Source organism: Phalacrocorax aristotelis, chromosome 25, assembly GCF_949628215.1.
Source record: "Phalacrocorax aristotelis chromosome 25, bGulAri2.1, whole genome shotgun sequence".
NCBI lineage: Eukaryota > Metazoa > Chordata > Aves > Suliformes > Phalacrocoracidae > Phalacrocorax > Phalacrocorax aristotelis.
This window is the reverse complement of record NC_134300.1, coordinates 2932340-2959969: the sequence shown is the minus strand read 5'-3', so window position 1 is coordinate 2959969 and position 27630 is coordinate 2932340. Positions and strand designations below refer to the sequence as shown.

General features: G+C 60.9%; 3 protein-coding genes across 5 annotated transcripts; 1 reads left to right on the top strand and 2 right to left on the bottom strand.

The window, feature by feature from the left end:
- Positions 1-193: 193 nt before the first annotated feature.
- On the bottom strand, positions 194-2274 carry NUDT17 (nudix hydrolase 17). Of its 3 annotated transcripts, none has more exons than XM_075074887.1 (8): positions 2051-2274; positions 1444-1611; positions 1187-1367; positions 1086-1111; positions 915-1007; positions 737-835; positions 503-639; positions 194-418 (listed from the first exon to the last, which is right to left on the bottom strand). In XM_075074887.1, the coding sequence occupies exons 1-8, from the start codon at positions 2213-2215 to the stop codon at positions 211-213; spliced, it is 1077 nt and encodes a 358-aa protein (XP_074930988.1). In that variant the 5' UTR covers positions 2216-2274; the 3' UTR covers positions 194-210. The 3 variants fall into 3 exon arrangements, with proteins under 3 accessions (XP_074930988.1, XP_074930989.1, XP_074930990.1); XM_075074888.1 differs by having other exon boundaries at positions 1444-1566; positions 2051-2270; XM_075074889.1 differs by lacking the exon at positions 1444-1611 and having other exon boundaries at positions 2051-2273.
- A 70-nt stretch (positions 2275-2344) lies between these two features.
- POLR3C (RNA polymerase III subunit C) lies at positions 2345-7380 on the bottom strand. Its single transcript, XM_075074880.1, has 14 exons — positions 7234-7380; positions 6451-6706; positions 5945-6130; positions 5744-5832; positions 5319-5423; positions 5024-5116; positions 4778-4858; positions 4346-4397; positions 4189-4249; positions 3958-4108; positions 3533-3634; positions 2834-2883; positions 2596-2745; positions 2345-2505 (listed from the first exon to the last, which is right to left on the bottom strand). Exons 1-14 carry the CDS (start codon positions 7378-7380, stop codon positions 2424-2426), a joined length of 1605 nt encoding a protein of 534 aa, XP_074930981.1. The 3' UTR covers positions 2345-2423.
- A 1093-nt stretch (positions 7381-8473) lies between these two features.
- Positions 8474-27401, top strand: RNF115 (ring finger protein 115). The gene is made up of 9 exons (XM_075074892.1): positions 8474-8663; positions 17966-18024; positions 19092-19143; positions 21781-21992; positions 22485-22556; positions 22740-22812; positions 24618-24711; positions 25958-26073; positions 26221-27401. Exons 1-9 carry the CDS (start codon positions 8574-8576, stop codon positions 26350-26352), a joined length of 900 nt encoding a protein of 299 aa, XP_074930993.1. The 5' UTR covers positions 8474-8573; the 3' UTR covers positions 26353-27401.
- Positions 27402-27630: the final 229 nt, after the last annotated feature.

Sequence of the window (27630 nt, the reverse complement as noted above, 5' to 3'; positions counted from 1 at the left end):
CAGCGCCCCGCCACGGGCACCGGCAGCGGCTTGGAGCCGGGGAAACCAGCCCAGCCAGCGCCCGCTACTGGGTGGACCCAGCTCCCCCCTTGGCCGGCAGGTGCCCGACCCCGAAGCCGCATCCTCCCCTCGCCCGTCCCGCTCCCCACTTGCCTCCCCAAGAGCCCCCGTCCCGCTCCAACACGGACTCCGCTCCCGCTGGCAGCCATTTTATTGCATTGGGGGGCAGGCGCAGGCTGGGGCGCCGCTGCCCTCGGGCCGGCCTCGCTCCCGCTCCCCCAGGGACTCCAGCCAGCGCCGGAGGGCGAACCTGGTGCCGGCGCTGAGGTGTTCCACGTCCTCCCCTTCGGCCGCGTTCAGGAGGGCTGCGGTCGGGAGCTGGGTGCTGCTGGAGGAGCCGCGGCTCAGCTCCGTGATGCTGAGAGGGGGAAAGGTGGTTGGGGACGGAGCCCCAGGGGGTTCTGCACCCCCTTTCTTACGGCGGCTCCGGCCGCGTCCTCACCCCACAGTGGCCGGCAGGGCGCTGGGGACGTTCCCCAAGCTCTCGGCTCCGTCTTCCGTGGCCGCGATGGCCTCCAGGACGGGGGGCTCCAGCCAGGCGTAGGCGCTCACCTCGCTCTCACTGGGACGCATCCTGCCCTGAACCCCAACAGTTCCTCAGGCGAGGAGCTGCCACCCCCCCGGGGGGAGGAAAAGTGGGGGGGGGGGGGGGAGCTGGTCCCCAGCCCTCGCGCACCTCCAGCCGCTCGTGGGGCTCGGCGGAGAGCAGCAGCAGGTAGGCGACGACGTGGTGGCGGCGCGGCAGCCCCTGGCTCAGCGCGGGCGGATAGACTGACTGCGGGACATGGGGATGTGGGGCGCTCAGCGGGGCAGGGTGGCAGTGCGGAGCCCCCCCGAGCCGGGCAGGCTCTCACCTCCCAGAGGCCGAGCATCCGCCAGGAGAAGGTCCCGGCTTCCAGGCGCAGCCCTGTCTCCTCCTCCAGCTCCCGCAGGCCTGTGGCCAGCAGCTACGGCCGAGGCGGGGGTCAGGGTGCCCCCAGGCTGGGTGCCCCCCGCCCCGTCCCCATGTTGTCCCCACCCCTCACCTCTTCGCCTGGCTCCACGTGCCCACCTGCAAGAGGGATGGTGGGTCAGGGGCACCCTGAAGTCACCAGCACCCCATTCCCCCCGCCCCGGCCGGACTCACCGGGCGGCACCCAGGCGTTGGGGAAGACGCGGAGGGTGCTGGTGCGGCGGGTGAGCAGGATGCGGCCGGTGCTGGCCCGCAGCAGCACGGCCACCCCCGCCACCACCCCCCGGCCCCGCAGCTTGGCGGGGAGGGCGAGTGGCGGCGACCCCAGGAGCTTGGCGGGGCAGGACCGGGGGCGCTGCGGGGAGGGGAGGGCGTCAGGAGGGATGGCAGCTGGGGTGGGGGGTCCTCAGGGGTCCCTGGCCCCCACCCACCTCGAGGAGGGTGAGGGTGGAGCCAGGGAAGGCCTCGTCCGAGAGGAGGAAGTGGCCGCGGTGCAGCCCGCAGCTCACCACGGCCACATCCTCGGCCATGGAGCAGAAGGTGCCGGTGACGCTCTGCGGGGAGGGACGGGGAGGGTGCTGGGGCCACCACGGTGGCCGCTGGGATGGTCACCACAGCCGCCACCACGGCACTGCGATGGCCACCACGGCACTGCGATGGCCACGGCAATGGCCACCACCAAGGCCACCGCGATGGTCACCGCAGCCGCCACCACGGCACTGCGATGGCCACGGCGATGGCCACCACCAAGGCCACCGCGATGGTCACCGCAGCCGCTACCACGATGGCCACGGCAATGGCCACCACCAAGGCCACCGCGCTGGCACCGTGGCAGCCACCGCCACAGCACTGTGATGGCCACCGTGATGGCCACGTGCAATGGCCACTGCCGTGGCCCTGCGGTGGCCACCATGGCTGCCGCCACAGCACCGTAAGGCCACCACGGCCTCCCCCGCCCCGCCCCCGTTCCGTGCCCCCCCCCTTGCCCCTCCCCATCCCGTTTGCACCCCCCCCCCCTTCCCCCCCCACCCCCGGTACCTGCCCGAAGCTCGCGGGCCGCCCCGCCCCACCCCGCCGCACGTGCACTTGCACCAGCGCGCGCCCCAGCCCCGCCATGGCGCTGCGGGGGCGTGGCCCTCCCGCCGAGGGGGCGTGGCCTGAGGGGGGCGCGGCCTCAGGGGGCGCGGCAGGCTGGCCTCCCATCGCGCCCCCTGCCGGCGGCCGCCGGCTCCGCGCCAGCCCCAGGACGGCGCCGAGCCCCTCCCCCGGCCCCGCCCCCCGGCCCCGGCCCCGCCCCCCCGGCCCCGCCCCCGGGACCCGGCGACACTCGGGCAGCATCAGCGGCTTCGCCTTTATTGTCCTCAGCAGCGCCAGGGCGGGGTGGGGGCGGCGACCCCCGGCCCCGGCGCCCTCACGGCCTCTTCACCGTGCTCTCGAGGAAGGACTCCAGTACGAAGATGGTCTCGTCCACCTGGTTCTCGCTGGCGTCCAGCCTGGGGGGACAGACGGACGGACAGATGGAGCACAGGGAGGCTGCTGGCACCCCCGGCCCGCTCCGCTCCCGGCCCCGCGGCCCCGCTCACTTGTTGACGTTGCGTTTGAGGGTCTCCAGCTGCTGGCGCTCGGGGGCCGTGATCATCTCCTCGATCTCCTGCAGCTGCGCCTCCTCGGCGCCCGTGGCCTGCATGGACGCCAAGATGGCTTCCACCCGCTGCGACTTCTCCAGCAGCCTCCTGGCGGGGGGACGGACGACAGCATGGCGGCTTTGCCCCCCCAAAGCCACCCTCCCCTCCCTGGGGACGCCCGAGCCCCGGCGCTCACTTGTTCTCCTTGGTCTCGTACTGACGCCGCTCGATCAGGTTGGCCACGCTCTGGGCGGAAGAAAGAGAAATGGGGTGGGGTGAGGCCCCCGTGGGGAGGAGAACAACCACGTGGGGAGGAGAACAACCACCACGTGGGGAGGAGAACAACCACCACGTGGGGAGGAGAACAACCACCACGTGGGGAGGAGAACAACCACGTGGGGAGGAGAACAACCACCACGTGGGGAGGAGAACAACCACGTGGGGAGGAGAACAACCACGTGGGGAGGAGAACAACCACCACGTGGGGAGGAGAACAACCACCACGTGGGGAGGAGAACAACCACATGAGGAGGTGGTGGTGGTGGAGGAGGACAACAACTGCACGTGGTGATGGCAGAGGATAACAACCAGGCATTGCGGCGGTGGTGGAGGAGAACAACCGCGTGTCGTGGTCGTGGTGGTGGAGGAACAGAATAACCACACGTGGTGGTGGTGGCGGAGGACAACACCCACGCGTGGTGGTGGCACAGAGCCACGGGGCTCCATCGCTCGGAGCAGGAGCACGCCTGGGGGGGGCCTGGGTTTGCCCCCCTGCTTGGGAATACTGGCGTGGAGGGCAGCCACGTGGGGACCCGCCGGGATCAGGCTGGCGCCAGCGGCTCACAGGGACAGGCGGCCCGAGCAGAGCCCTGGCGCGGCGCCACCTGCCATCTACCTTGTAGCACCTGTGCAGCAGCATCCGCGCGGAGGACAGGACGTTCACGGTGTAGAGGTAGAAGGTGCGGGATGGCGCGTGGTCCGGAGTCTTGGGAATCTCCTACGGTGGGCGAGAGAAGGGGACAGGACTTCACCCTGCGGCACGGCCCCGGCCCAGGGTCAGCTACACGGGGCTGGGGCCCGAGCCAGGGCTCCGCCGGTGTCCCCCGCGGGGCGCAGCGTCCCTCGCTCGCAGGGGCGACGCTCGGAAACGCCTGTCGCCTGGGGAGTTGTTTCGTGAGGAGCGGGAGAGTGACGCTGGCTCTCGCTCAGGGAAGTCCTTGCGACCTCGGAGGCCTCTACGCCCGGCGCTGCCAGCCCTCGCTCTTTGTCCCCACGGCCCTCGCGTTACCTGCACGCTGGTGACGGGCCGGCCGCCCTCACCTGCAGGGACACGAAGTTCTCCGACAGCATTTTGTAGAGCATGTCCTTGGCTTCCTTGGCCGGGATCATGGCGAAATCCTCCACCTGCTTCTGCTCCAGATGCTTCTTTCGCAGGAGCAAGCGGAATATCCTGGCACAGCGGGAGCCAAATCTGAGCGGGAGAGGAAAAAAAAAACAAGTCAGCGGAAGGAAGCGATAAAGGGCCAAAAAGTCTCCAAATCACTGTTTTACCTCTCCTCCACGATGGACTCCAGGGTTGCCGTCGCCAGAGATGCCAGGGCCTTGTGAAGATCTGGACGAGATCAAGGTCAAGGGATAACACCGGCGCTCGGGCATCGGTTTATGTGCCGGAAAACACCGGCTCGGGTCGTTTCCCCACAAAGGATACTGACAGTGTACATGCCCCCGCCGCTGTCCCCGGATTTACCCACAAACTCGAGCTACAAGAAGAGGAAAAGTAAGAAGTTCAGTATATCCTAAAGTGATAAAAATCCTGATTTTCTTAAAATCTTGGTTGTAAAAAGTAATTCATAGATTTTATGGGAAAAAAAAAAAGTATCTTGGCTCTTAGCAGCCTAAGAACAGCCTAAGAACGTGGCTCTTAGCAGCCTGTATTTTTAAAATTTTTTCAGCATCTTTTAAATATCAGTAGAAAACTGGTTTTCCCTCAGCCCGAGACCTCCCCAGCGCGTGGCTAAAGGGAGGGGCGAGCGGCACGGCCTCGGGGCGCAGGGAGCTCGGCGAGGAGCCGCCGGCGAGCGGCGTTTCGCTGCTTTACACAACCGAGTCCTCGCGTTCGAGATAATCCCGCGTTTCTTACCGGGTCGTCCGCTAACAGGGTGAGATACTGGTCCAAAACTTGCTTCACAATGTTGTATCCGGCTGGAAGAGATCTGAATATCTACGGGAGGAAAACCGGGCAAGTATAAGTGGGGTAAAACGGAATAAGCAGCTTGCCTGAGTCTGCAGGCGCTTTGCAGGCTTTTCCTGCCCGAGCCGGAGCCGGAGCCGTGCCAGCGGAGGAAGGCCTCGGCTACACCCTGACTCCTCAGGGGCAGGCACCGACCTCGTTGGAAGAGAGCGGCTGGGTGTACGGTGCGCTGGAGGACGTGGTCACTTCACTCATCCGCAGCATCGTCCGCACTATTTCGCTGCTGGTCTGGTTTTGGGGCGAAGGAAACGGCCCTTAGTGTGGGAAAACCTCCGTCCCGGGCTCTTCCCGCAGCGGCAACCGAACGTGGGCCACCCCAGCCCGCCCCGGAGCAGGGTTTAAATCCTTCCCCACCACGACCACAAAACCATCGCGCTCCCCCCGAGACGTGGATAGCGACTGCAGGAGGGTTCCGAGCACCTCCACGAACCTGATCCATGCGGTTGGCCACGGCACTGACGATCCCCTGGTCTCGAAAGTGCTGGTGGAACCGGTCAATGTTGACTTGCCAGTAAATGCCATCATCGGGCGGAGGCTGTGGGGGAACAGCGAGAGGGTGAGGAGGTGCGGAACCGAGGGCGAGGAGGCACAGAACTGCTTATTTGATTCCCCCAGGAGAATTTGTTCGGGAAGATGCTGGATCCCTTGAGCCCGTAAGCTCAGAGGAGGAGGAAGGAGCTCAGCCCTTGGCAGGAACAGGGACAGAGGTGTGTCCCCGGCAACGGTTACATGCGGGAGACAGGCAGCATCCTGCCCAACAGGCAGCTGCCTCCGCTTTTCCCATCTGCTCCAGACCCAGCTCTGATTAACCGCCCCGCAAAGCCGCGGGTGACGTTGCTTCAGCGTCCCCAGTACCTCCGAGCTTTCTCCATCTTGTTTCTGCTTCTTAGCCTTGTGTTCGCCGTTCTCCTCCTCGTCGCACGATCGCCTCCGCTTCCCTTTCCCTGTCAAAGACGACGGCGGTTGCTTTTCAACACGCTGTTGTCACGGTCGCGCTCCCCAAACACCCCACTGACCGTCTGGGGGCACCCGGGGTTACCCCGAGGGGCTCCTCACCTACGAGGTTCAGCCTGGGCACGACGTACATGTCCTTCTCATTGATCACCAACGTGGGCGCGGGGGGAGGCGGCACTTCGGGGCTCTCGGGGGTTTCGGGGACCAACGGGCACCTCTGCACAAAGTGTGTGTCCGCCAGGCGCACAAACGTGTTGGAGACGTCAGCGTAATCCATGGTCTTCCCGTCTAGGCCAGAGGACAGAGACGGCGGCGTCAAGCTCTGCCAGCACCTGGTTGTTCCTGCGGCTCCAGAGGACGAGGTGATGCTGTGGTCCCCAGAAAGCCGCCGCGGACGGGCTGCTCGGCGGCCGTTTTGGGGTGGGGGCCAGCATTTCTAACCCCTCTGGCAGCGAGGCCACTTTGGGTGGCTCCTTCTCCAAGTCCCTGGCCAGCTTTCTGCTGCCACATGGCCCACACAGCCTCTGGTACCAGGTCCACTGAGCAAAACCGGCCTCCGGAAGCTGCTGCACCTCCTCCCACTCCCTTTTTTAAGAGGAGACTCCCACCTTCCATCGTTTCAGTCAGCCTGTCCGCCACCTTCCTCACCACCGCGCTCATCGTCATCTTGCCGTTGAGGAGCAGCTCCTCCACGATGAGCTCCCCCGTGTCGCTGTAGAGGGTCTTGGCGGTGTAGATGTAACGTGGGTAGCGGAGGATCCGCAGGACCCGCTTACACTGGGCCTCGTACTCCACGAAACCTCGCTTCTGCAGCTGGTACGTCACCAGGTTGTGTTGGATGAGGACGCAAAGGGCTTTCTTAACCTGCCCGAGGCAGAGCGGGGCTCGGTCACCTCTCGAGGGGCTCGAGAGGGGTCTCTCTTGACAGAGAAGCCCGCCCTGCGCTCGCCCCCCTTCGCGGCGGTCGCGGAGCGTTGCCTCCATGCACAGCCACCATTTTCCCCCCGCTGTCACCCTCCCCGGTGCCGAGCTGCCGGTGTCTGTGTCACCACCTTGATCCCTGCGCATCACCCCGGTCCCTCCAGACTCAATTCCCTGCCTTTGCTCCCTACAGAGAAGTCAGAGTTATGCTCTCCCCCTTCCCAGAGTAATTCTTAAGTGAGATAACAAACCATCTCTCCCACTTAAGAAAACCCACCTGATTTTTGGTTTTTTATAAGCATCAAAGTGCTCATTTGTCCTTCTCAAGGTTTTCCTACCACTTTTCCCTTCAGGAGCAGCAGTGGCCGTGACCGACAGCTCAGGCTGACACCACAGCGGCCCAGGCTGCGTTATCCAACGCCTCCAATCGCGCCCAGGCCAAAGCCGACGCGGGCGGGTTTGAGACATACCTGATCCAGCAGCAGCCCCGTGTCACTGACGATCACCCGCAGTGGCTGCGTGCCCGTCCGGATGAGATACGTCCCTATCTTCTCCACGATCTCCCCAAAATGTTCTTGCAGCAGGAGGGAACACAGCTTTATTTCTGCCTGAGTCATCTTGACGGCATATTAAAACACCTGGCGGTGCTGGGGAAAAGCGCCGCTGTTGTGAGGGCTGTTGTGGGGGGGATGGGAGGGCGGGGGCTGCGCCGCTGCCGCCTGGAGAAACCCCTCTGTGCGACAGCCCGGAACGGGCGGGCAGTGGGAGAGCGAGTCTTGAGTGAAACCGGCCCCAGGTGCTGTAGCAGGGTGAGATCATAGAATCATTAAGGTTGGAAAAGACCTCTAGGAGCACCAAGTCCAACCGCCAACCCAACACTCCCAGGCCCCTTAAACTATGCCCTGAAGTGCCACGTCTACATGCTGTTTGAACACCCCCAGGGACGGTGACTCCCCCACCTCTCTGGGCAGCCTGTGCCAGGGCCTGACCATGCTTTCAGTGAAGAAATTGTTCCCAATATCCAACCTAAGCCTCCCCTGGTGCAGCTTGAGGCCATTTTCTCTTGTCCTGTCACTGGTGACTTGACAGAAAATACAGATGGAAGATGGAGAGGGGACGGACGCTCTGGCACACGGCTGGTCGCAGGTGATGGCCTCCCACGGAGGGCTGGGGTCCGATCAGAGGGGTCGGGGTCCCTGTGTCCCACCCCCAGGAGATGGCAGCCCCGCCTGAGGGGGCCTGGGTCCATGGGACCCACCACCCAAGCGGCAGCCATGTCAGAGGGGTCCCTGTGTCCCCTCCCGAGGGATGGCAGCCCTCTCAGAGGTGACCCTGTGTCCCCTCCCAGGTCCTGTCCCCCTCCCAGGGGGATGGCAGCCCTGTCACAGGTGTCCCTGTGTCCCCTCCAGGGGGATGGCCCCCCACCGAGGGCTGGGGTCCCGTGTCCCCTCCCGAAGGACGGCAGCCCCGCCGGAGGGCACCCGCCAGCCCCTCACTCACCCAGGCCCGGCCTAGGGCCATGCGGCCGCCATGGCAACCGGCACTTCCGGCTCCCCACCGCTACTTCCGGCCGCGCCCCCCGTGGCGGCGCTGGAGGATCGGGCCAGGCGATACTCTACCCGCGCCGTCTCGTCGGGCCGAGGTGGCGCTCTACCCACGCACACTCGTTGTTCGGCCCGGAGCAGAGGAGCGTAACCGGAAGTTTGAGGCTAGCGGGTCGTTCCGGTGACGCTCTACCCGGCCTCGCGCGGCCTCGCTGCTTCAACGGAGGACTGACGGCAGGGAGCCGGCGGAGGCGGGGAGAGAGAAGATGGCGGAGGCCTCGGCGGCGGCGGCCGCCGTGTCCCAGCACCGTTTCTTCTGCCACAGCTGCAAGGGGGAGGTCAGCCCTAAGCTGCCGGTAAGCACCGGGGGCTGAGGGGCTGGGGGGGCGAGGCTGGGGGGAGGCTGAGGCTGAGGCCTCTCAGCGCCGCTTCCCCCCCCCCTTAAACCCCCGGCGGGGCTGATGGGGTCGGACCCGTCATCCCCCCACAGAACTCCCGCGGGGGGCAGCCTGCTGGGGTACAACTTGGGGGGGTAACCCCCATCCCCTCCCCAGCGCCCCCGGAGGAAGGGCAGCCCCCCCATCCCCTCCCCAACCCCTCCGAGGAAGGGCAGCCCCCCCATCCCTTCGCTAAACTCCCCCGAGGAAGGAAGGGCAGCCCCCCCCCCCCCAACCCCTTCCAACCCCTCCCCACCCCTCCCCGAGGAATGAAGGGCAGCCGCCCTTCCAAACCCCACCCCCGTGGAAGGGCAGCCCCCCCACCCCTTCCCCAAACCGCCCCCGAGGAAGGAAGGGCAGCCCCCCCATCCCCGCCCCGAACCTCCCTGAGGGAGGCCGGCCCCCCACCCCTGCAGGCAGGGGTGAGCCCCCAATCCCCTCCGTCACCCTCACAGGGAAGAGCTGCCCCCCATCCTGTGGGGAAGGGGTGCACCCTGAAACAGGGCTGCCCCACAATGCCTTGAAGGGTGGTGTGATACCCCCAAATTTTTCTCAACCCTGCAGGGAAAGGGTGAGCCCAAAATCCCATGGGGAAGGGGGGCGATTCTCCAGAACCCCAGTGGTTAAGGGCACACCTCCCCCCCATCCCACATCCCGTAGGAAGGGGTGAGCTCTCAAATCCTGCTGAACCTTGTGGGGGCACGGTGCCCCCCCAACTCTGCTGACTTCAGAGAGTGGTGACCCCCCCAAAAGCCTTGAGGACAGGTTCACCTGCACCCTGACATCTGTAGGAGGGGATGAGGCCTCTCATCCTTTTTGGAAGCGCTGATGTCCCTGCAGAGGACTGCAGAGAGCAGCTGGGGGTCTCGATGTGGCCCCCTTGCAGGGGTGACCCCCAGCTCCCACCCACTAACTGAGCCTGCGAGGGGTTCTTCATCACTGCTGTCCCTCCCGGGGAGGAGGAGGAGGGAGCTTGAGCCCCAGCTCGGTGGGACGGAGTCCCCCGTGTCTGGGGAGCCCAATGCCCCCAACCCTAGAGGGGCAAGCAGGGAGGTGACAAATCCCTCAGCGAGGCAGCTCAGAGGGGGTCTGGGCTCGATATCCCCCCGGTTTGGGGGTTTTGGGGGTGGGTGGTTTGGCCTGTGATTGCTGAGGTTGGGGGACACCTGGGGAGAAGAGGCTGATGCTCCTCTTCCCTGTGGCCGTGGGTATAATCCCAGTGCCCAGCCTGGGAAGGGGTGCGGGGGGTGCAGACAGTGCTGGCGTGCGGGGCAGCAGCAGCAGGAGGAGGAGGAGGAGGTGAGCCAGGCGGCCACCTTCATCCGGCTGCCTGTGTCCTTCCACAGGCTGCGTCTACATCCAAGTCCGATTCACGAGCTGTCCTTGCTGTGCTGCTGTGGGGGACCGTGTCTCCTGTCACCTGCGGGCGCCCCGGGCTCTGCGGGCAGGGAGTTAGCAGCTGCATTAACCCAAAAATGTTCATTTTGGAGCTGTGCGTTGCGGGTTTTCTCTGCTCCTTTACTGTCCGAGGGTGTTGGAGCCCTCCCTGTCCTTCTCCGTTGCCCAGACAGGGGCGAGGCCACGCACAGACCCCTTGGGTGCCAAGACCCCTTCCCCGGTTTCTGTAAAATCCAGGCAGACGGAGCAATGTGGCCCCTCAGCAGCAAGAGGGGGGCACGCGGGCTCCGGCAGCACTTGCAGCCCGGGCGCGGGGCCCCAGCATGGCCTCTAGTGGGGGCTTCTGCAGGCATGAGCAGCCCACCGAGGCTTATCCTCATCCGACAGGATGGAAGTTGGATATCTGCATCCAAATCCATCCCAACACCTCTCCTCTGGAGCCGGTAGCTTCACCTTTGGGTGCTTCTCTTCCCTCCTGTCTCCCAGATTTTGCTCTGCTCTCTTTTTACACCCCTTCCATCTGTCACTGACTTCGGCACTTTATCCTCCAGTGTTTCAAAATCTACTTTGTTAAAAGAATGACTGTCCAAAACGCGCTCAAACCCCGTCCATCCCCAAGGCTCAGGCTTTCCTGGAGCCTCAGTAATCTTTCTTCTTTGACCTGGGAGTAAAACTCCAGGCCTGCTCCACGAAACGCCTTTACATCAAACCTCCGCTGGCTTCCCTTTGCTCAGATCTGGCGTGCCGCGAGCGATTTCCTTCGCTTCTAAATTGGGAGCCCGGGCGGACCGAAGTCCGTTCTGCTTTGCGTGGGCATGAAGGAGGTCGCTGCATTCTCTGCCTGGAGGATGGCTTGCCCAGCTCTCCCGGCATGTCTTGCTCCAGTTTCTATTTCAAGAGCACCCAGAAACCCAGCTCAGGGTTAAGGCCTAGGTGGAGGCTGTTGTTTTGCCTCTCCCGCTGGGGTCTGCTCTCGTTCCCGTCCGGAGGAGGCTGGAATTCGGGTAGGGATAAGCGTCATAGAGCTTTTGTGAGTCTAGAAATGCAGATTGTTACAGTCTGCGTATGAAAACATCTATTTGGAGCTTGTGCCTGCCACGGTAATGAATATTTTTGCTCTTTTGAGATCGCTGGTCGTCTTCTGGCCTGGCCCTGGGGTGGGGATGGGGACGGACAGGTTCCTGTGACTTGCTGGGGACCGTCAGTCGTCCCCAAACCTGTTCCTTCACATCATGCCTTTGAAGGAAAACGTAGCCAGAACTTCCTTATGCCCTTCCCTGGCTGGTCGGCTCGGCTTGGAGAGGCTGTTGCAATCCTTACTCGCCGCCCAGACGCGCTGTGAGGAGTGTGGCTGGCCCAGCCACGGTCAGTGTTGACCCCGTGACTCGGGGACGGTTGGCATAGGGGTGTCCTCTGGACCCCTGGCTGCGGGGAGGACGTGGCCATGGAGCTGCTCTGCCCATGCTTGCAGCGGGGTGACCTTGGAGCTGCTCTCGTGCTCCCCTTTGGTCGGCCCTTGGAGGGTCCCCTTGGCCCTCCGGGCTGCCTGGCCATCACCCTGCGGGGTGCACCCCAGTCTGACCCAGCGCTGATTTATTTTGGGGCCGTAACTCTCTCTGTGCCTCAGTTTACCTCCCGTGGGGCAATTACTGGCTCCGTGAGGCAGGATCTGCAAAACCAAAAGTGATAAACTGGGAAAAGCTGGACCCGTTTGCTGGGACCAGGACACGGTCCCACGCCTCCCACCTCTTTTTCTCTCATCCCAGAAAGGTAACTTCCCTCCCTGTCTCTGCAAAAACAAAAGAAATGCTGAGCGCGCTGGTTTTTGGGGTTTTTTTTAAACTGCTTTCACCAGGATAACGGCAACCTAAACTAAAACCCTGGCTGCAGGTTGTTTCTCCGTCCGGGAGGTTGTTCTTCGTACTGACCCCCTCCAAGCAGGAGGATCTGCTGCTCGTCAGGCAAGATTTAGAAGCGTGGGGCCGCTGCCTCCTCCCAAATGAGCACGCAGCCCCCACGGTGTTTGTTGCCGGGACCTGGCGAGGGCTCCCAGCCCATCGGCTTCAGGTGCGGAGGCCGTCCTTGGTGAAGCTGCTGTGTCTTCTCGCTTCAGCAGTAAGCTGGGACCTCCCGGAGAGCGGGCAGAGGCGGCGTAGGCATCGCTCCTTGCCCGCACACCCCGAAATGTGGGTGCCCCGAGCGGGGACAGCGCCTCCATGGGTCACCCCGGGCCCTTTCGGGGCCCGTGGTGTTAATGGGAGGCTGGGGCTTCGCTGGGTTGATCGCTGCCCGCCCAGCGCTGGTTTGATGCTGAGAAGCCGGCTGACATTTAACGATATCCCCCGCTGGCTATTTCAGTTTGCTGTGAGCAGCGGGTGCTTGTCCTGATGGGGCTCCAGCCCTGTGGATCTGTTTTTATTTTAAAGCGGGGAGGAAAAAAACAGAGAGAGAGAACATGTGGCTGGATGGGTGAGAGGGAAAGCTGAGCAGGGATTTCGGTTCTCCCACAGTGCCGACTGCTGCCGTGTGTGCTCATTTCGGCCCCGTGCCGCCCTCCCCAGAGGCGGAGGGAGGAAGCTGGAGCGATGTCCCTGCTGTGGCCAGCTGGTTTCATCTGTGCGAGGCTCCTCTCCCCGCCAAAATGGCCTGACCCCCCCCCGGTGGTCCTCCACTGGTGTGAAGCCGGGCGGTCTTGGCTGGGAGTGAGCCAGGAGGGGAGCTGTTGGGGAGCTGTTCTCCCTCCACATTTCCTTACCCATGAAGAGCTCTGGATGAAGGCCGAGGGTGAGAGCATCCACCCGGTGCCACACACGGTTAAAAGCCGCCGCCCGGGCGTCCGGTGTTTCGGAGTTTCCCTTGCGCTTGAATCGGCTGATGAACCGCGCGGCGATGCTGAAACGGAGTCACGGTTGGGATGCGATCGTCGCCGCCTCCAACGCCGGTGACAACGCGATTAACCTCGATAACAAAGGTGTGTCTGCGTCTCGCCGCGGGCCCTGTCCCCGCGCCGGGGCAGAAGGAGAAGCAGCAAGTTCCGAGGTCAGGTCTCGGGGCGGAGGAGACGGCGCGTGGCTTCGTACAGGAGCGAGCAGGTGAGGGGGATGTTGTCCCGGAGCTGTTTTGGTTTTTTTTTTGCATAAAGTTAGCTGTCTTGGATCATTTGAGCCCTGGATCTTCTTTCCGAGAGGGACTAGGGAAGGGATTAGGGACAAGGTGGTGGAAAATGATAGGTTACTGAGCAGTCTTCCTTCTAGAGCTCCCCGTGCTGAAGCATCTCCTGAGCTGGAGACCGAACCTGTGCTGTTGGGTTTCAGAATCGCAATCCCGCAAGAGTTCTTTTCACCCATGTCAATATAAACCACGTCATTTATTTAATGCAAGGAACGGCTGCCCCCTGGGTGAAGCCAGTTTGGACGGTGCAGAGCGATGTTGCCCAGTACTTCGGGAGTAACTATTGCTGCAGCCGTGGGGATTACAGGAGGGATATTTAATTCGGCAAAGACAAAGGAGTCAACCCAGGCCCGGGGCGCTGGGGCTGAGTTATCCTGCCTGGCGAGGAGAGGGGAACGCAGTGAAGTTACAGCCAGGGTTAGAGCTGTGGGACGGGCTCGTGGCCATCGAGGGGAGGACAAGCGACTGAAGTAGAAGCGTGCGCAGCTGCTGGACGGAGCAAGAGTCGGGGAAAACTCAGCTTGCCTTATGCTCTCTCGGTCGTTGGGGTCTCGCTGATGGGGGACCTTGCTTTGATGTCTCCTCTCCACGTCGCCGGCGGCTGCAATAGCCAGGAGAACGCGAGAAGGGGCCGGCTGGAGCCCTGCCGTGCGGGCGAGGGTGACAAACTAACACCGCTACCCTCGGCCGCGGTGGTTGGGAGCGGCTCGGGAGCGGCGCCTGAGCTGGAAAGGTGCTGACGGTGCCGAACGCGCCGTGACGAAAGGCTGAGCCGGCAGGACAGGCCGTGCGGCCGTGGCCTCGTCGGCACGGCACAGGGCGCTTGCCTTCGGGTGCCGTAGCCTCCCCTGAGCGGGGGGAGTTGGGCGGGACGATGAACGGGGCGGAGGCGTGAGCGGTGCCTCTGCCGGAGCCTGGCTGCGTGCCGTGCTTTGCCCGCTCAGCCCGAGAACCCAAACGGCGCGGCAGGTGGGCCGGAGCACCCTGCGTGTCGCTTTTGTAGTCTTTAAATTCAGTTTTCTGCGGGGACCTCAAAACTTAGACCGGTTTGCCGCTGCACACCTTTGCTTGCTTCTTAATTAGAGTTACTTTTGCATCTTTCCCTGTGTTTTGGGGGTGCTTGGAGACCACCTGGGTGTACAGACCCACGAACCAGAGGCTGAAAAACCTTCTAGTCCACCCTTCCTGCCCCGACATGGGATCAAGTCTAGCAACATAGCTCCTGACAGACGTGCTTAGGCTAGACGTGTGCGTGCCACCCAGTTCTGGCTGCTTAGGAAGTCAGCTGGCCGCTTTCCCCTAGCGAGTGGGTGTCTCTCGTGAGCAGGGCGCAGCGGGTTCCCGTCGGGCAGAGCCACAGGCAGCCAGGGCTCCGGGTGGGAATTTCTTTTATTTTCCTTCTGGGAAGCACAGACCGCCAGGCTGGAGGGGAGTCGGAGCGATGGGATGCTGCCGTTCCTCCCTGGAAAGTCTCTTCACGCTGTGGCTGGATCCCGCTTGGGGAACAAGGTCCCTGTGCTCACCGGAACGGTCACGGTGGCAGTTCTCGGGACACGGCACGCCTGTGCGGGCAGGAGGCTCTGGCAGAGACCGGGGCTGCCCGGTGCATCCCTAAACCTCTCGCAGAAAGCGGGGAGGTAAGGCGAAGGGCTCGTGCTGCCCCGTGCGTGCGATGGCTCTGCAGCATCCCGCCCACCTCCCGTCGTCTGTTCTGGTTCCCCTTCTCCCTCCCCCCTGTTGCTATTTATCCCAAATGCCATTTTTATCTCTCCTCATGCTCTGACTGTACATTCGAGCTTCTGGGCAAGATGCTGGTAATTTCCATACAGCTTATAACATAAAAAGAAACATTCAAAAGCTTCCAGAAACGCATCGGACCTGCAGCGTCCCCGCTGGCGCAGCCTGCTGCTAAGTTTAGGAAAACAAAAAGTCTTTCTAACGTGGCCGTTTTGACAGGGAAAACGCTGGAAATGAATTAAGCGAAGGATTTTTAGGCGGCGCAGAACGTCCTCCTGGTTTGGTAGTGCTCTGAAGCCTGGTGGTGTAGTATGGAATGAGCTTTTTGACCCCGGTATTTTAGTGCCTAGCTCTTGATTCGGTACCTATTCATTACTTCTAAGAAATCCCAGGCATTCACCGCTCCTCGCTTCTAATTTGCAGCTCAGACCCAGCGTCTGGGCCTTTCCCCCCAGAAAGAAAAGAGCTCTTTTTTCTCCCCCTTCGTATGGTAATTTTTTGTAGAGAGGTGGGTCCGTGCCGTACCCCCGGCCGCGCTCGCCGTGGTGGCGTTCGTCCCCGCGGTTCGCTCCCGCGCAGGGCCGAGCGACCCGCATTCCTCTTCCAAACGCACGCGTCCGTTCGCGTTAGCCCTGCGGCTCACGGGTGCAAAGCCGAAAGCCCCAGACACGTTGGGTTTTTTTTTTCCCCTCCTTTCTAAAAGCTCATCACCCATCAGTTCCCATTATACTCAAGGCTGGAGCTCTTTTGAAAATACACCACATGTTTGGCTGCCTAAAATGGGCCTTTGTGAAAACCTGTGCTCGGCCTCTCCCGTCGGCGGCTGGGGTGTCGCGCGTGTTTTGGGAGCCGGGCTGCTGCGGGCAGCCCCCCGCCGCTCTCTCCATCTCTGGAGCCGCTCCAGCTGGCAAGCCGGCGGGCGAGGTGCCGCGGCGTAAGCGCAGCACCTGGTAAATATTGCCAGCTAATGCTCTGCTTCGGGGGGAAAAGAGCAAAATGAGATTAACTGAGGTGTCTAGAGGGCTTTTGTGCCATTCCTAGGGAAATGCAGATTCAGCGGGAAAACGATACGGAGCCGTACGGTGGCAGGGGATGAGACGAAGGCTGTGTTTCATGAAAGCGGAAAAAAGGCGTGGATGAACTCGGAGCTGCCTCTGCCAAGGCGTTGTGTTACAGGGCTGGGAGATGTCTCGTCTGCGCCCCGGCCCTGGGAACGCTGCGCCGGGAATTCGACGGGTCCTCAAGCTGGGCAGCGTGTTGGGAGTTCAAAGGAAGGAGCTGGAGCGACTGGTGTGCCCATGGCTTGGGTGTCTCGTCTTATCTTTCCCCTTCCTGGTCAGGCTGCAGGTCTAGGTAGCAGGATTTGATGCCAAGAGCTTGAGGTTGTGGCTCACGGGACGCCGGCAGGGTTTTTTTTTTTCCTGTGGTGTGGGAAGTGTGAGGAAAGAAAGCAAGATCCTTATCAGGAGGCTTTATTTTTGGACAGAGACCCCACAAATCATGGGTTGGAAAAATCACTGCCCAGAGCGTGGGTTTTTGGGAGCGCTCTGTCTCCTGCCGCCCTGCAGCGGGTCAGGCTGGGGAGGGAAAATCTGGGGGCACTTTTTGGTTTTGGCAACGTTTTTCCCTAACCTGAAGCAGATCCGCAGCTCTCGGACAAAACGCAGGCTCTCACAATGAAGGCAGAGAAACGTTTCTTCCCTAATGAGCTTTTTCCCACCGCTCCTGAAAGCTCCAGCTGCCGCTACGGTTCCCTGCGAGCAGCTCTTCTGCTCCGCGGCGCCGAAGCCGGGACCGCCGCGTGGTCGTGCAGCTGGGGGTGCCCTTATCGCGGGTGGAGGATGGCAAAGACGCTCGCCTTCCGTTCCTCCTGCTGGATAACCAGCGTCGCTGTGCCGATGGAGTCGCAAGGACGGAGGCCTTCCCTTTCCCTGCTGGTGCAAGCCCTGGCTGATATTCCCTGCACCCATGTTTGCCCCCGGGCAGCACCAGAGCAACCCCATCCACCTCCATCCTGCCTCGCTGGTGACCAGCACCTTGCTACTGGTCCGGCGGCGCTTTGGCTGGCAGGGCAGGCTCGGAGGGAGCCGGCGGCGGGAAAGGTGAATGTTTGAGCCTTGTGGGTTGGGATTTTGGTGGCTTTGAGAAGAGCTGCTTTTTATCCAGGTGATGCCCCAGGGAAAGCAGCCCTGGGGCTGCGCACTCCCTTCTCAGCAGCCCGAAGCCTTTGCTCGGTAAAGGGATGGCGCGCTCGGCGGGAGGACGGAGCGGCAGGCAGAGGTGCCATCGGTGACGAATAGCTGGCGAGCCTGGCTTGTGTATGGCGCCCCTGTTTATGGAAATAGGAAAAAAAAAAAAATTTATGCTCTGACTGATAATTGCAGAGCATCTCTCTCAGTTCCCTGCGAGAGCCGTCCTCCCCGCGGTGCGAGCGGCGGCAGATCCAGCTCCCCGTCGGAGCTGCGCTGCCAGCGTCTCGTCGTCTCTCCGACACCAGTTAAATTGAAGTGACTTGCTTTCCATCGCCGGGGCTGGGAACTGGCCTTGTCCTGGTGCTTTGCAGCAGGTTTGGAAATGGCTCTTCTCTTAAATGTCCGTATCTGGACAGGCTTCAGGCTGTGGGTGTGTTGGGTTTTTTAATTCATTTTTCTTTGGTCCACCGCTAACCTGGCGTGATCTTGATAAGGGCGTCTTTCCGTTCCGCCGTTGTCAACTGAGGTTAGTAATATCTGCTGTGACCGCCGGGCTTTGAAACCCTCTTAATGAAACCGAAACGCTGGTCTTCCAGAGCGCCTTTACAGGGAGGGGGAGCTCAGGAATCGGCGACAGGCGCCTGGTGCGTAACCTTGTGAGCTCTGCCTTTTTCCTGAGATCGCAAGCTCGGTGGCTAAACCTGGTTTCCTCTGTCTTTACAGGAGTACACTTGCCCGAGATGTGAATCTGGCTTTATCGAAGAAGTCACAGATGATTCCAGGTAACGTACGCATCGACGCACTGCTTGTTTTACTGCACGCTTCTGGTGTAAAAGCCTCTAAAAACCGTGGACAAGGAGGATAAAATAGGGAATGCAATAGAAAAGCTTATATATTAGTGTGAATTTGGCCTTGATAGCGGATGAGGCTGAAAACGCGCGTGGCATCGGTCTCATGCTAGAGCACCACGGAGGGTTTTGGGGAAGGCTTCCGAGAAGATGGGAGTCGTGAATTGAGGCTGCACGAGGTTCCAAGAGCGAAGCGCTTACAGGTTTTTGACACCTGTTTCTTTGGTCTATTAGAGCAAAAAGGAATCGAGCTTGAATCTCGGTGATTCCCAGTACCTTTCTCTTTCCCTCTGTTGGCCCCAGCTCAGCCTCCTGACCACCTCTCCAGTCAGGCCAAGAGAGAAGGAAATACCTTTTCCCCCTAGGATTTGGTCGTTGTCAGCCAGCAGAACACGCTGCCTGCAGAGTAGGGATCCAAAATCATGCCTGTTCAGCACTTACGCATTCGGTCTTGAGTAATTGCTGAGAAAACTGCTTTATTTGGGTTGGGGGTAGGCGAGATGAGAGGGCAGCAGCGACTGCGTGAACCTTTGCTGCCTGAGCCTTGCCACAGCAGGGCTCTGGGGCCGGGTGTCACCGGGGAGGTGAATTCATGTCACACTACGTCCTCTTCTTACATATAGGCGTATACCTGGCGCTTCAGGCGAGACCGGAGGGGTCCTCTGGGGCACTTGGTGCACGATCCTGTTTGCAAAATGATGATGCTCCACCTCAAATGCCTCCTCTTAGGAGGCTCTTCCAGAGTCCTGGTAGTTAGAAACCGCGGCTCTTCCACGGTCAGGTTGTGCACGGGGCGCTGGCACACAAACTAGCCTTTTAATTTTGATAGTCCCTTTCTGGCCCTAGGAATTATCCCGCTGTGCTCACGCAGGCCGGCTCTGTTTGCTCATCCCTCTTCTCTCAGACCACACGGAGACTGTCTCGCTCCCGCCTGTATTTAACCCCCGAAGGGAGCTGATTTCTGAGGGGTGACCTGCTCTCACGTGCCTGTTTTTCTGCAGTTTTCTAGATGGCAGTGGCATAGACGACAGCCCATCCACACAGTTTGCAGAGGTGAGTTTTGCTGTCTTACTTTGGGGTTGTTTGTTTTTAGCCACGAAGGGGTTTTCAGCCCTGGCTCCGGGTGCATTACTTAAGGCATCTTCCCTTACTGCCTCGCAAAAAGGACAGCTGATCTTCCTAAGAGTTTTCAGGAACTTGGCAAATGTTGAGGAGACTGTTGACATTGCCGGGGTTGAGACCTGCCAGAGGTTTGCTCACTGGGCAGGGCAGGAAAAGAAGGATGTTAGAAAGACACCCCGGCCCTCGGTGCTGGTGGATGCCAGGGCGTGTGGCGGTGATGCTCAGCCAGCCGGGGAGGGTGTTGCCCGACTGCCCTTTCCTCCTTGCTCGTTGCTGCCTTGAGTTTCACCAGAAATGCGACTGTCTAAAAAGTCCAAACTTAACAAAATCCGTGTCTTGTAACTCAGCTGCGTGGACCTCGGGGAGAAAGGGCTGGCAGTGTCTCTTCTTACCCTGTTACCTAAAGACTCAAACAGCCGGGCACGTGCTGACGGCCTGAGTCGAGCTCCGCGAGTACCCACGCTGAACTGGTGCTGTGGCCTCGCCTGAGTCACCCCGGGCTCGTGGCTGTGGCGGCAGCTCCTCTTCCAGACCCCGGGGAAGGAAGGGCGGCTTTAGGCTCTGATCGCAGGCTCCGTTCCGCAGGGCTCTGTTTCCCTTCGGGGCTTCAGCTGAGCTGTGTCAAACAGATGGAAATAAAACTTCTGTGCGTCTCCTCTGCCAGCAGACCTTGCTCAGAGATCAGGTTATTCGTTTGCTCGGTTACCGAGGAGTTTTAACTGTTCCTCGCTCCTGCCAGGATTGCTCCTGACGTCTGGAGTCGCAGCTCGTCGGCCGGGGTTGTCCCTGGGTACATTCGGGGGGTCTGAGGTGTCGCTGAGCCCTCGTTCGCGGGCTGCAGCAAAGCCGCTCGGTTCAGTGCCAGAAACAGGGTCACCAAATAGCTGAAATTCCTCTACAGCTTTGTGTTTCGGATCTGGATCCCTCCCGTTTGCTTCCACGTTCCCCACGTACGGCTGGTTTGCCTCCCCTCCTCTTCGGCTGGATCCGTTTGTCTCCTGAACAAAGCTGTTGCCTTTATATTGCTCCTCCCCAGCGCCGTACCCCAGAAATGCCCGTGTTTCGGCGAGATAAAGCAATCTCGCCCGGTAGCCCACGTGTCGGTTTACAGAGAGCTTTGGGATGCCTCTGCGTGAAAGCTGCTATGTAAATTTAAATGGCTTTTAGGATTAATAATAAATGAAAGTCTTCTCTCGGCGGTGTGGCTGCAGGCAGGCAGAGCTCTGTCTTGATCATAACCAGCAGGAGAACAAGCAAAACTCTCTCTGCGGGGTATTAATTCAGAGAACAGGTCATAAACTTGACTTCTCCCTTTCCTCCCGATACCGGATTGAACCGGGCAATGTAAGAGACTTGTAAAGCGAGCTAATTTGGTGTGAAATGGAAATTAAGCCGCTCTGATCGTGTCATAATGCACGATGAGGGTCTAGTACGAATAAGAAAAGAACAGCCCTCGCGTTACGCTCCGCAGCATTTAATTCCCGCGGTAAATCCGAGGGTACCGCTCGCTGGAAGATGGCTTTTGCGGTGCCGAGGGGGCCCGGGCGTCTCGAGCGCGAGCAGCAGCTTGCTCCCACGGGGCGCTCGGAGCGTTTCTTGTCTGACGCTCCTTCTGTTGGCTCCTACCAGCGGGGTTTTACTTTCAGAAACCCACATCGTAACCCACAGCGCCCTCCTCGGCTGGTTTTAGTCCGTGGGCGATCAGAACCGCAGGAGGAATAGAACCAAATGGGTTTTGGAGGTGAGGGTGGCCGGGGGGGCTCACGGCTCCGAGCAGTGCCTCGGGATGCCTTGCTCCAGGTTCCTGGGTGTTCTTGTGCCCCCTCCCTGGTTTCTCTGCAGGCTGGCAGCCCGCGGCGGGGAGCGTAGCCAGGAGCTCTGCGGGGACCCCCGGCAGCTCTGCATTTGTCCCCCTGCTCGCCCTCGGACGGGCTCGGGGCTGGCAGTTTGACTCGGTCAAGGAGCCGGGTGGGTTTTCGCCCCCGCAGCAGCAGGCGGATCCGCCGCAGGACCGGGCGGTGGCTTTACTGGCGTGGACGGAGCCTGCCAAGCAGCGTCACACGTGCGGGACCTGTCCTTACCCGCCGCTTCGTGCTGCTCTCTTCTGCCGAACCGGAGGCACAAACCCTCCTCCGGCAGCTGTGCTTTGGTTCTTTTGGCCACATCCATTTGCCGCCTGCGGCCACGAGGACTCGGAGCGCTGGGCGAGCCCGTGGCTCGGGGCCTGCATGCCCAGCATTGTCTCTCCTCAAATCCCATCCCTCGGGGGGATGGCGGGGAGGAGAGAGACCAACCCTCGCAGCGCCCTGGGGTGGCTTCACAAAATACACGTTGTTGGGATCCGTACGTAGCTGATGTGTTGGTCTTCCCGGGGGTGGTACATCTGATTAGTTTGGGCTATAATTAAGAGGTTTTGCTGGACTTTTTTTCTGGGAGCCATGGTAACCATATGAATTTGCACAGTCGCTTCTGTCGAGGTGGACGTCCCCGCCTCCGCCTTGGCAGCGGAGTCACCGGCCTTAGTGACGGAGCCGTGTGTGGTTTGTGTCTCCCCTTTTCTCCCCCCAGCTTTGGGACCATTTGGACCACACAATGTTCTTTCCTGACTTCAGACCCTTTCTGAGTAGCAGCTCACTGGATCAAGACAGCAGGGACAACGAGAGGGGCCACCAAGCCCACGCCGACCTCTGGGGACCAAGCCGACCCCCGCGATTGCCCATGACGAGGAGGTACCGATCCCGGGGCAGCTCACGCCCCGACAGGTCTCCTGCTATCGAAGGGTGAGTGCTTGAATTACACCCTGGAAGCGTTTCCCTCCCCCGTTAGCGGAAAAAATGTGGCATCTTGGGGAGGAACCTGATGAAATGGGATCCTGGCCCTCGTGGTCCACCCTCGGACCCAGAAAACGCAGGTTTTCCCATCAGATGCGCTGCCCTTTGTCCCCCTCGGCACGAATCGAAGCTGCGTGGTGGGAAAGGTGGGTTTTGCCTGTAACGGTGCCAACCCTCGCCACAGGGAAACGAGTCAGTGCCTGGGAAACTCAGTCATTTCCTCTTGCAGCCCTCCCACGCTCTGATGAGTTACCGTCCCTTGTTCTGTCGCGCCGTGCCTCTGTCTCGGGGCTCACCCTTCTGCAGAGGGATTTACCTGGGGCGTGAGTCTCGCAACAGCAAGGGTTTTGTGTGTTGCTCCCCCTTCTTGCTAAACTGTTGCTGCTGCCGTGTATTCGTTTGCTCAACTTGGTCTTTTTTTTGTTTTCTCCCCCTCTTTAGAATAATACAGCAGATCTTTGCAGGGTTTTTTGCAAACTCAGCGATTCCTGGCTCTCAACACCCTTTTTCCTGGTAAGTAGCGAGCACGGCGTAGGCCATGGCTCTGATCAGGGCTCTCCACACCAGCAAACAGCAGTGGTCTGGTGCCCAGGAGCTCCGTCTCCCCAGTGTGGCTTCTCTGGGAGGATCGTGCAAACCTCGGGGCTGGTTTGGGGTGGGTGAAACGGCTTCCTTGACCCTCTGCTCCCGTTGCAGGAGTGGGATGCTGCACTCGAATCCTGGGGACTATGCGTGGGGACAGAGCGGCCTCGATGCTATTGTCACCCAGGTAAGACCCTCGTGCGTGCCTGGATGGAGAGAGTCCCAAGCCGGCCGGCCTGGGCGTTGATCCGTGCCTGTAACTCCTTGTGCTCCGCTCCGGTCGGTCCCGCTGCTGGAGACGAGCCCTGGGTTTCACACAAGGACTGGGAACAGGCCTGCGGTGGCTGCTTGCGCCCTGTGTCTTCAGAGGGTCCCAGAGCAGGGGTTGGACCTTTTTCCTGTGGAAAAGCAGTATCTTAATTCACCTCTCGGTCAACCCGCGCGTGGTGCAGGGCTTGCAGGTGCCTTGCAACGGGCTCAGCAGAGGCCTAAGATTAAAATCTCCAGCGTCAGCCCCAGGTCTGTCACCAGAGTCAGCAGTTTGCAGCAGTGAGCCATTTTCCCCCTGTGGTTTGTGGAGGGAAGAGCCGAGTCCGCTCCTGTTCCCTGAAAGCATTGTCTGGCTCCTTTGAGGATCGGGGGTGTCCAGCCTCCATCCACAAACAGTCTTTTCCAGGGTGTTGGCATCGCTGGGATGGATGCCGTACCGAGAGCTAATCTGGCTGCTGTTGTCGTGCTGACACCTCCCAAAAGCGCCTGGCAAAGCCATCTGCTGCCATTCATAAGTAGCCCCCGGCTTCCCAGGCTGCATCACACACCCGTCTCGCCCGCCTTACTCACCGCTTCCCCAAATGAGTCTGCGGCCCACATGGCTGCTCGGAGAGCGCCTTCCTCCTCCCGCCCCGCACCCGGCAGAGCAGAGCAAGCCCCGGCAAGCGCAGCGCAGCGGGGCTGGTGTCGCGGTTCGGACGCGGGCTGGGTACGCGGCCCCGCTCGGCTCTGCGCTGGCTCTGGAGCAGCCCCCCCTGCCCGTCCAGGCTTTCACGTCGCCTCAGGCATCTTAATGTGGCCTTCAAAGTTAAATGAGGCTCTTCAAAACGCTCCTCTGCGCTCTCCCTGACCGTGCTTGAACCCGCCTGGGCTGATGGCCGGGTGAATCTAGGTCTTGACGGTATAAAATTCCCATGAGTCATGAAACTGTAACACGGGGAAGGAGGTGCTGTCAGCTCCAGCTCGAGCTCAGCCCGCGTTGAACGCCAGAGGCCCCACGCAGGAGATGCAGGCACACAGGAGCGCAGGCTTTGGTACGGCTGCTCCTTGGTTTGGCGGCCGTACTCGGCTAAAGCAGCCTCTCTCTGGAGCCCTGGGAGGTCTCCTCTTTCCTCCCGACAGCCCGGTCGAGCCTCGGGAGAGGCAGAAGGTGCTCAGTCTCCCTTGTTTCTGCAGTAGGAGGTTCTTCCTCTTCTCAGCACATCTCTACCAACTCCCTTTCGGTTTAAAATCCTCCAGGAGTAGCTTAGCACCCTCTCCCGTGTCCGTGGCGATGCCTCCCTTCCCACCCAAGCCCTCCAGTCTCCCGACTGTTGATGCGAGAGAAAAACGCGTGGAGGGAAACGCTGTTAGAAGTGGGATTGCCAAGATTGGAGGCACTAAAGTAAGGTTTGGACGCCAGAAATGCTGCAGAGGAGGGGACGGTCACCGAATACCTAAGCTAGGATGAAAGGGCCTGAGCTTGCTCCTAGGGCTGAGCCACAGGAATGCTGCTGGCGAGGGAGCCGCGACACGGCCGGTCTGGGAAGCCGGCGGCGCCTGTCACTTCAGGGGCTTTAGGAGCGGGTCAGAGACGTCCCGCAGGGACGGGCGACGCTGAGCGGCTCGTGCCTGGCTGGTTCTGGGTCGCAGCGCTCTGCGTGCGCCGTGTTTGCGTGGCGACGCTCTGCAGGGCACAGCCCTGTCTGTACTGCTGAGCACAGCGTGTTTTCCTCTCCGCAGCTCTTGGGGCAGCTGGAAAACACGGGACCACCCCCAGCCGACAAAGAGAAGATCTCATCTCTCCCGACGGTGACAGTAACTCAGGAACAAGTCGGTAGGTGGAAGCAGCCGCCGGTGCCCCGCGTCCCTTGTCTCCCGACACCTTGGCGCGCGCGCCCTGGGCTCCCCCGCTCCCCCTGCTAAGGATCGGCCTCTTTGCTGCGTCCTTGTGCCTCCCCGACTGACGCGGGGGGGCGGGAGGCAGTGCTGCCCCGTCCTCCTGAATTACGCTGGACTCCGGCTGGAAACGCTCGTGTCTCCCCGCTCAGGAGATCCCGAGCTTTGCGGCTGCTGCCATCTCTGGCGGCCGGTTCTCCCGGGGCTCTCGGATCCCCGCCAGCTCAGGCCGTCAGCAAAGGCCTCGTCCGTCCCACAGGCTGCTCGCGCGGTCCCTGAGCGCTGCCTTTTCGCCCAGCCAAGCCCCTGATTGCTTTACCTTCTTCCCAAATCTTCTGTTTGTGCTGCTGTTTACGGCCTCGTTAGAGCTGGGCTTGGCGCGACGCTCGCTCCCCCGTCGGACGGGCTGGCAGAGGCGGCTCTGACCGTGTTCCCGCTGAGCTGCTCCGCAGATGTCGTGTGCGACTCGCGGGTTCTTGCAGCGCAGCTGGCAGCAAAGGCCCGTGGGCTTCTCCTAACGTTTATGGTTTTGCAATTAGCTCGTCCCGGGTATTTTTCTCCCTGGGTTTGCAGAAGGCTGCCTCCGAAGGCCTCTCAAAGGATCCGTTTCCCTCCGAGCCGCTCTATTACTGGAAACTAAAATGCTCCATTAAGACAAACTGTTTGATTAGAAAAGCCGTTTCCACAACAGATATTTTTGTCTGGTGCTTTTTATATACCCACGTCTCCTCTTCTTGTCTGGGAAGCCAAGAAGCATCTGAATTTCCATGCTGCAATGCTCGGTCTCGCCTGTTGGCACTGACAGAGCTCAGGCCGCGCAGCCCGGCAGGGGCTGGGAGCTCGGTCTCTGCGCCGGGACACCTGCCTTAGCGTCCGGGGCTTGCTACGAGGGAAGAGGGTCGGGGGTTTTGCCGTCCCTCGCGGCCGAGGGCGCACAGCCGCCCTAGTTCCGGGCGAGGAAGTTTGGGCAGGGCTCGGCTAAAATACCCTTAGTTTGATCCATTTTCTTCGTTGCCAGTCATACGCAGAGAACGTAAGGAGTTTCTCTGATCCCTGGCTGCCGAGCGCTGCCGTCCCCAGTAGGTTGCACGCGAACGTACCCCGGCTTGCCAAGACCGGCGTTGGCATTCCCGGAGCGCTAAAGCTGCCGGCTTCACCCCCCTTCCTCCGCGCGTCTCTTCCAGATACGGGTTTGGAGTGTCCTGTGTGCAAAGAGGACTACACAGTAGCGGAGCAGGTTCGGCAGTTACCGTGCAATCACTTCTTCCACAGCAACTGCATCGTGCCGTGGTTAGAGCTGGTAAGAGCCTCTGCCCGCAGGCGGCCGCGGCTCCGAGACGCCCCGAGCCCAGCCCCGCGTGTCTGGTGGGACGGGAGCGTGCGGGTAAAGCAGCCCGGGCAAGGGGCGTTTCCCTGAAGCCCCCCTCCCCTCGCCTTTCTCTTGCAGCACGACACGTGTCCGGTGTGCAGGAAGAGTTTAAAAGGGGAAGATTCGACTCGGCAAACACAAAACCCCGAGGCCTCAGCGAGTAACAGCTTTAGCAGTGAAAGCCAACTACAGGATCGATGGACTTTCTGACGCTCGAGGGCTTCCCGGGGGGCTCTGGCCGGAGCAGCGTTACTACAGATGTACATCGTATTGTAATTCAAACATCGACAACAAAGAGTAGCAGGAAATACGGGGCGGGGGAGGGCACCCACCCTGTGGTATTACTGCAATGAGTGCTGTCTTTTTCCTGAAACTTTAAACTAGCATCTCCGAGCGCATCGCGTCTCCAGTGGAATCGCCTCTTTAGTCCTAAATTCAGTCTTTTGAGTGATTTGACTTGATTTGAGACTTGTGAACCCTTTACTTCAGCCGTGGCCTGTCTGAAGAGGGAGGGGGGAGCCGGTGCGGGGAGGTTTGGGGAGACCCCCGCCTGGCTCCCGAGGTCTCTCTGCGGCCTCCTTGGCGTTTCCCCCCCTCCTGGCAAAGGTGGCGACAGCGTCCCCGCTGCGGTGCTCCGCGTCGTAAGGGAGGGGCGGGAAGGGAGGAGGTTTGTGCCTTCTCTGCCCCCTCTCCCTGCCCCTCGAACCGCGGCGGGGGAAGCTGATCCAGGAGGGGTTGTTTCCCCCCCCCCACCCCCCTTTTCAGTTCAAGTGCTGGTGTCTGTAACACAGTGGTCTGGGCTTTCTCGAGGCAGAGGGGAGGACGGAGGCAGCGAAGGCTCCCGGAGCTCCGACCGCGGCCCGGGACGCGCAGGACCCCCCCTCTCGGTTCTGGGAACGCACCAAGCAGGATCTTCTGTCTTGTCGTGGACTTTCCTTTGGGTTGGGGTTTTTTTGGGGGGGGTTTGTTTTATTTCCCGGCCCTTCTCCAGGTGCCTGCGTCCCCAGGTCTGTCCAAACCTCTCCCCCCAGCCCAGTGAGTTCGTTTAGGATCCTTAGCTGGCTTGTATCATACGGACCACATTAAAGGCACCCTTTAGGAGAACAGACCTAACCGTGCGTAGCCATTTTAACGGCCGATTCCTCCGTGTTTAACACAGTCTCATTTCTCCCTTAGTCCAATAACCTTAAAAGAATCTATTTTTGCGGATTATTTTATTTTCCTTTGGGGTTTCCCCCAGCCCCCTTCCCCCCTCCCCAGTCTGTAAGATTTCATCCACTTTTTGACTTGGTTTTATCGTCCGAATAACGTCTGTGCTTACGGCACCCACCAAACCACCACGTGGCGATGTTAAACCCCCGGCTCGGCCCGGCGGCGGGCGGGAGGGAGGGAGAGGTAGGTCGCGTCTAAACATGTTGCCGCTTCATTGCTGTAAACGGTGTACTACGTACACTCGATTTAAACTAGTGTTTTGTTTGCTATTAAGTC